The 8469-nt window shown below is 42.3% G+C and overlaps 1 protein-coding gene across 1 annotated transcript in view; it reads right to left on the minus strand.

Moving 5' to 3' along the window:
- Positions 1 to 7662, minus strand: part of ASAH2 (N-acylsphingosine amidohydrolase 2) — a 47356-nt gene extending 39694 nt beyond the window's left edge. The window contains exons 1-3 of the mRNA XM_016220741.2: positions 7536 to 7662; positions 4281 to 4486; positions 2066 to 2215 (exon numbers count right to left, since the gene is read on the minus strand). Of these exons, the coding sequence (XP_016076227.2) occupies positions 2066 to 2215; positions 4281 to 4486; positions 7536 to 7662 (483 nt within the window). The remainder of the gene's footprint in view (positions 1 to 2065; positions 2216 to 4280; positions 4487 to 7535) is intronic.
- Positions 7663 to 8469: the final 807 nt, after the last annotated feature.

Here is an 8469-nt window from a genome sequence, read left to right on the forward strand (position 1 = left end):
TGTTCATTAAGTTAATTGATTAATGAACATCCAAATGCATGATTAGTGTCTTTGTATGGTACATACACATGAAAAAAAACCACAACAGGGAGAAAATTAGTGATGTTGCTAAGTACCTATTTCTGATTATGCTTTAATCCACATCAATCTGAAGTTTGGTATTCTTGTGGTTTCTTTGTGAAAGATACTTTAATTTTTTTTATGTCAAAAATTAAAAATAGCGAAAGTGTCAAACCCAAAGCGACCTTCCTCAATGTAAGATGCTATCACCTAATACCAGGGACAATTACAGAAGCTTGTTTATAGCAGAGATGGCAAATGCTGCTCATCCCATGCACTCAGTCCTGTTTATCTGTGGTTACTGTCAGAAGCCGTGTGTTGAGGAGGATTCTGAATCCAAATCTGGGTTTATCAAAAAAGGAGTGCCTTTTCTGATGCCTGTCTCGAGTATCGCATTGGCAGTGGTATGCTGATAAGCTGTCTCTTCGAAAGAAGAAAAAAAAAGCCCTCCTTTGTATTGTTTGCCAATTTGTATGGTATAAATACTCCCACCATAGTCAACTTCGAGCTACCAAAAGTTTCGCCAGCAGTTCACAAAATTCCTGGATATTTAACAATCTGTTCTCACTGGAACATAAGGGAGTAGCAGCAATGAGTGTGCCATATACTTAACATACCTAAAGGCATCCATTCAGTCTCTTCTATTTTGGGTGAAGAGCTACACCACCCTCGTTCTAGTCATGTGAACATTGAAGCAGGAAGATCTTACAAACCACCTTGCCTCATTAACCTCTCCATGCCCCAAACACCAGTTGCCAGGTTACGAGGTCCACAGAAGCAATCTTGGGACACCAGTCAAGCGTGGAAAGGGAATGTGATACAACCAGACGAATCCCTCTGACCAAGTAGCCCACATCCCACCCTCCACCCAGTATGTTTCCATGCAGGCTATCAATGCATTTTCCCTCTAAGGTAAGAGAATAATGTGACTTTTAAGAATATATGCTCTGGCCCGGCCGGGCGTGGCTCAGCGGTTGAGCATCGACCTAGGATCTAGGCGATCAGGGTTCGATTCCCGGTCAGGGCACATGCCCGGCTTGCGGGCTCAATCAATGACTCTCTCATCATTGATATTCCTATCTCTCTCTCTCCCTCTCCTTTCCTCTCTCTGAGATCAATAAAGATATTTTTTTTAAAAAAAAAAAGAATATATGCTCTCGGATCAGGTATGTATGTGTTAAGAACCAAGCTTTACCACTTCCCAACTGTGTGAATTTGGAAAAGTTAATTACCCTCTTTAAGACTTAGATTCCTTATCCATAAAATGGGAATAACAGCAGACCCACCTCATTTTTGAAGTAAGTGTAAGGGTGGGGGAAATACTTAATCCCCTCTCTCCCTGTTTCCGTAGATGGAAGAGGCTTCTTTCCACTCCCGAAGAGGGAGTGACTTTGGAGAAATGCTCTTAGGCCCTCCCATCACCCCTCTCACCTGACCCTTCATACAGTGGAGGAACAAAGTGTTTAAAAGGTTAGACTGATAGAACACGACACTGAATAACGGACATTTAGTGGTCCCTGTTCTGGGGACTCCAGTGTCTCCCCTTTCTCACTCATGAATATGCAAGCGGACCTCAGAGAGCCCAGCCTCACTTCAGTGTTGCATTTTTAATTCTCACCTTGTTACTTACATCTATTCTCAGCTGTCTAGAAACTTGAGGGGAGGGTTACTGATTAATTGACACCCTCAGACTTCTATTAAGGAAGATTAAATGAGAAATGTATATGAAGTCCCCCTGGAACGTAATAAGCTTTCAAAAAACATCAGCATTAATCACGACGATGCACCATCAGCAGAACTGAAAGCAGGTTTTGACCAAGATGATTTGGGATGGGAAAATGTGGGCCACTCCTCACCCAACTGTCCGCTGGATTGTCAAGAGCTTATAACGTGCGGGTAGCAGGAACTTACTGGGTGAAAACCCAGGAGGGCTTAGCTACGCTCACAATTGTCCACAGACTTGTCTTTAACATCGCGTCATTTCTTTTTCACATCAGTCACTCACCTCCAGCCTCAGTCGTTGGGATATCATGCCTATGTCGACGCTGACAAACGCCATTCGATTGGACCCGTCGGGTTCGGCCATGACGAAAGCACGACTGTACAGCCTGGTGAGGAGGCCCCGTGCGTTCTGGCCACTTTTTCCGTAGCCCATCTGAAAGGGAAGAGAGAATCAGAGCTGCTCTGTCTCACCCACCCACCCACACACCAGAGAACACACTCACCCACGGAGGAAACGGCTGCTTAGGAAACAAAGGAAGGCAAGCCACAGGACAGAGAGCTTTACCCTTTGAGACATCGAGGGACTTGGAGGGTATTACGCTGAGTGAAATAAGCCAGTGAGAGAAAGGCAAGTACCACATGATCTCACTTATTTGTGGAATCTAAAGAACAAAATAAACTGATGAACAAAATAGGTCCAGAGGCATGGATGCATGGAACAGACTGAGGGATCTCAGAGGGAAAGGCGGGGGTGGGGGACAGGAAGAGATTCACCAAAGAACTTATATGCTTATACGCACAGCCCATGGACACAGGCCGTAGTGCAGGGAGGCCCTGGGGGAGAAAATGGGGGCATGTGTAATACTGTCAACAATAAAAAATTTTTAAAAAGAATAAAGCCAACATCATAAAAGAGTCTTCAATCCTCTGTGTAGAAAAATGTAAAGGCAAAGTAGTGATAAGCCCTTCAGTAGCTATTCACTGCCCTATGGGCGCGGAAGGAGCTGGTGTGGCTCAGAATTTTTCGACTGCCCTGGAGACCTTTCGGAGCTTCTCTGTTGTTGTTGTGTTTATCTGTTTCAAAAAAGACACCTGCCTATCTAAGGTACTAGACAAGGAAATGGTTCCCTTCCCACCATCCACAGTGCCCAGAAACATCCTGAAATTGAAGGCTCCCTTACTTTGGTTGTTGATGTGTGTTTGTTTATTTGTTTGTTTGTTTGTTTTTTCCTGAAGAAAATGGTTTCTTTACGATTAAGTAATCCGTACTGAGGGTACCTAACCCTGGCTTTTTCCACTGTCCCTCCCTGAGCCGAGTCAGATCAAATACACATATCCCGGCCCCTTCTCTCACCATGCCGTAAAACCTACCCTTAAAGTCTGCCCTGGTCTCCAGAATGCTCCCTCTACTGCTTGCTTTACCCTCATGTGGGTGTTTATTTAGGGTTACTTTCCAGATTCAGTTTTCAGAAAAAACAGGGAATACAGGTGACTCTTGAACAATATATGTCTAGACTGTGCACGTCTACTTATGCATGAATTTTTTTCAATACAGTCAGCCCTTCAGGGTTTCACAGCCTTGGATTCAACCAACCACAGATCGAAAACAGTATTTTCACATTCTTAACTGTCAATCTGCGGTATATTGAATCTGTGGATGTGAAAGGCCAACTGTAGTTAAGTTTTGGGGAAGTCAAAAGTTATATATGAATTTTCCACTGTGCAGGGTTGGCAACCCTAACCCCCGTATTGTTCTAGGGTCAACTGTAATTCCTTGAATCTAATTCCTTGAAACATTATTGGTAGGAAGGAAACAATCCCACCAGACAACCTCATGCTCTGGTTTCCTAGGGAATGGCTGATATAAATGGTATTATAACCATCAGAGTCAGGAAGTTGCATGCTAGCAGCCAACAGGCCACATCTAACACATTGAAAGATTTTACATGGCTAATGCACTGTTGGCCCATGCTAGGTTTCCAGTTTTAACTAACTAGAATTGCCTACATTTTCCAACTGAGAAAGTTAAATCCTCAGATTTTCAATCCAGAGATATTCTGGTTTCTCTTGAAAAAATTGATAGATTTAGCAAACCTGAGTCTACATTTTCATATGGCAACAATCAGCTAGAATCATGCACTTTCTAGTGGCACCACAGTCCCTGCAACTTCCTACTGTCCCTCAATTGATATTCACTAGATGTTTATTATCCTATCTGCCTGCTTCAGTCAGTTACAGAACCTGCCCATCTGCTGTAGTATTTCAGTTTCCCAGCCCTGCCACTTCATGAAAAGCAGCCAACTGTCTTTACAAGGGAGCTGTGGTTGAATAAATGGTCCTCTCTTCCTTATAGGACAATATTCATAGTGTTACAAGAGCAGTGAGGTCAACAACAGAAAAGCAAGAAGATGATGCTATAATAATCAGGAATAAATACAGGATTCAAAATAGTAAAATTATTTATTTCAGCCTCTTTGAGGAGCCCATGATTTACCTACCATATTGATATCTGCTACTTGTCCTGTGCAGTCAGCTCGCCCAACACCAATGTGGTAGCCACTGAAGTTCTGAAATAGAGGAGGCTCTGGGGTAGTAGACACTGGGGACACCTTGGTGGTTGTGGGGCCTTTTGTGGGTGTTGAGTGTTGAGGGGCTGTGGAGCCCTGGGTGGACTGAGGGCTCTCAGTGGGCGGAAAACCAGAATCTAAAAATAGAATAAAATATTTGAGACTTGAATTGGGGTAGTAAACACACAATACAATATACAGATGATGTATTGTAGAATTGTATACCTGAATCTATATAATTTTATTAACCAATGTCACCTCAGTAAATTCAATTAAATAATAAATAAAATTTAAGAAAATAAAAATAGCATAAGATATTTGAGAAAAAAAAATTCAGCCCACTAATTTGTCAGCATCAATTAGAACTTATAAGTTCAGGTTCCTAAGGAAAAATCTTTGTATAGTCTCATGGGTGTAAGATACACGGTGGAAAACATCTCAGGAGCTTGTTTTATATCAATCCTAGGATGATCTTTTTCTTGACTGGACATGCTTCAGCCAAACAATAAAGGTCTCCTTCAAATGTCCCCCAGCTTCTCTTCACAAGCCATTCTTTGTCAAACTTGTCACCCTTCGTTCACTCACCATGTGCTTCTATACCAGCCAAACATACCAGGTGCCAGGCTCCTGGCACACAACCTACTAACTCAGCTTCTGGGGGGTTGCTTCTGCCACCCTCTTCATCAAGGATCCATACTCCCTTCTGCTCTGCCAACCGGTCTCCACTATCCCCTTCAGAGTTAGTTCATTTCCATCACACCCACATCCAGCTCAAACCCTCATCTCCAGGATGCCACACCAGCTGTCTCTACCCTCCTCAACCTTCTCAAGATTTTTATTATTTTTTTAGGCTTGTTCTTTTCTTAAGATTTTTTAAAATAGATTTTCAGAGAGAGAGGAAGGGAGAAGGAGAGAGAGAAAGAAACATCAATGTAAGAGTAAAACATCGATTGGCTGCCTCCTGCACACCCCCCTACCGGGGATCGAGCCCACAACCTGGGTATGTGCCCTGACCGGGATTGAGCCGGCAACCTTTCTGTGCATGGGACAATGCCCAATCCACTGAGTCACACCAGCCAGGGCTAAAGACTTATTCCTAATGCAACCTAGATCGTTGTATACGGGTTGACATAGTTCTACCTTATGGTAATGATTTTCATATCACCATATACATATAAGTACACACTATAATCTTTATCAATATATATATCACATATACATACAAATATCAGGGAAGCAGAATACCATTGAGACTCAGAGGGCAGGTGATAGAAATAAACAGCCTGGATTTGAAAACTGACTTTACCAATTACTAGCTGAACAAATCACTTGGGCTATTTACCCTAATTTTCTCATCTATAAACTAGAGATGATAATAATAATAATAATACCTGGATTTGGGGTTGTTCCTGGGGTTGTTTTGAACAATAAATATGTTAATGCATATTAAAAATGTAGAGTAATGGCTGGTTTATAGCTTTGGTTTTCTTTACATATTTTGACAGCTTACATATACATTTTAGTTGCTTGTTTGATTCCAACCTAGACAACAGCCAGGGGTGGCCAAGGTGGCAGAGGTCAGTGTCACAAGGCATTAGTGGTCAGGAAGTCCGTAGGCAAGAGATTAACAGCTAACTCATTATGGGATCCTAGAATTTTGAAGCTCAAAAAACCTTAGAGGTCACCTAGTCCAATCTCCTCAGTTTTACGTATGAGAATACTAAAGCCCAGAGAGTAACTTAACCAAGATTTCATAGAGAACATATGATTAATCAGATGCCCAAACCAGATCTTCCAACTCAGAGTATGATGCACTTTCAATGACATTCCAGATGGAGTTAAAATCTGTATCTTTTCTTCCCCAAGCCCATGTCCCCTACAAGACATCAAGTCTTGCAAGAAAGGAAGCAGGAGCATTTGCTGGTATTGATTATGACGTAGGAATGTGGTGCCAACCAAAGCAAAACTTACTCACATAGCCAAGGGCAAGCTCTGTGTGATCTCAAAGCCTCAGCTTCCATATCTGTAAAATGGTACTAAGACTAGCATCCACCTACGTAGAAGCTTTATGAGAATTCAATGAGAAATGTATATAGACTCCTGACTACAGTGCTTGCCAAAAAGTAACCCTTCAATATTGATAGCCTCCCTGAGTCTCATTTCAAGAGCTAAATCTAGATAAGCACTACAGAGCCTTTCATTTCTAGCAGTCCAGGATCCTGCTCTCCCCACTGCTGGCACAGAGGATCTCTGGTCCTCTGAATTTGCAGGGAATTCAGAGCATGGGGTCATGGTAGAGAATACACTAAAAAAGAGAAAAGGCCATAGAAGTAAAGACATACCATCTTCCTCTCCATTTGGCCTGAGCATTCAATCCCCACTGTTTTCTCTACTCATTTAACAGGTATAATATAACCTAACCCTGAAGCAGAGGTTTTATCGAACAACCATGAGCCCATTTTTGCCTGTAAATATAGCCTAGATAGTTTTCAAAAACTAAATCATTCTTAACTCTAAAAAAAAAAAAAAAAAAAAAATCAAATCAAAATATGTCTAAACACCCTAATGTCTAGCTTCTCTTGAAAACTCAGGAGAATTGAGTCCATGTTTATCATAACAACAATCAGCTGGTGCACAGGAGGGGCTGTGGACCGTCTTCACCAAAATCGCAGCTGCCCCCATCCTGGTCCACCGCCCCACTGGACCTCATTTACAGAGCTTGATCGGCCCTCCAAAGGACTTGAATGCAAGACTCTCTTCTTTAAGGCTGTTTAAAGACTAATTGATACTTGTGGATCTTTCATTCTCCTTTCACCCCCAGCAGAAGATGATGCCCAAAAAAAAGGCAAAGGGAAAGAAAAGGGGCTCAGGGCAAAAGCTCACATTACTGGGCCCTGAAGAATTCTGAACGGTGTTTAGATCTGCGGAAAAGTGAAAGAGAAACAACTGCATGTTAGGTGCTATCAACTTTGGGGGCAAAGGTAAACTTGATAAAAACTGCTTTCAATGCAGAAAGAACAATTTAATGTAAAGGTTAGGTGGCTATCCCAGGCTGCCTAAGTACGTATCGAACTGTCCAGTTATCAGCATTATCAACAGACACTCTTTCTTGCCTTGATGTCTGCAGTAATCAAGAAGCTTTCTGCAGGCCTAGGCACAGCATCCGAGAGAGCCCATGACACTTGCCTTTGTGATTTTCAATGGTCCCACTGGTGATAAACAAGAGACTGAGCAGGGCCACCGTGATCGCAGTCATCATTATAAGGAGGAAAATCAGGGACGTCTCTAATGTGGAGAAGGTACGTTTGGCCATTTCTCCTAAGGAAAAAGCAGAGATGGAAGAAGAAATAAGGAAGAGGCAGAAAAAAACAGAATCACACATTAAAATGCATATGCTTCAAGCTGCCCGAGATGTCTTAGCTCTGTCGTGTGAAGAGACCATACCAGTCAAGTACGGAGAGCACACTCACCACTGGTTCCATATCCCAAGACCATAGCAGACAAGACCAATCGATTGCAGCACTCTGATGAGTTCAGATGGGGTTTCCAAATCCTTCTCAGCACAGTACTCATCCTGGCGTCCACCACTCAGCCTTCGGCATTGTCAACTAAGCAAAAATCTACTTGCATTTCTTGGCTACATCATTACTGTTTTCATTTATGGTGATGATGCTCTTTAGGAGTTTAGATTGGAGCACTTCTGTCAATGGGGATGACTGATCTACCCACATTGTTTGTACTTGTGAGAAGACTTGCTGAGGTGTGGGCTCTACTCTGTGGTCATAGACTAAGTAAAATCATCCTGTCCACATGGAAGTGAAATCCATACCTTAGGCCTTTAAACTGCACGCTCTAACTTTAAATACTACCTGATAGGAAAATGGCATGGAAAAGGGGTTTGGCATCTCAGGTCTCAAGCCAAGTGTTACTGAAATTTCCCTCTTCAGTGATAAGAAGGATCTCACATATTTTGCAAACCTTGTAGCAAACGATGAGGAAAAATAATGCCCCCGTGTTCTAGAAAAGCAGAAAATGTCCTTACAAATCCCTTAGGATATTTTATTATTTTATTTTTTAAATCCTCACCCACGTTTCCTTAGGATATTTTAGGAGGAAAAGT

Source organism: Miniopterus natalensis, chromosome 14, assembly GCF_054644295.1.
Source record: "Miniopterus natalensis isolate mMinNat1 chromosome 14, mMinNat1.hap1, whole genome shotgun sequence".
Taxonomy (NCBI): domain Eukaryota; kingdom Metazoa; phylum Chordata; class Mammalia; order Chiroptera; family Miniopteridae; genus Miniopterus; species Miniopterus natalensis.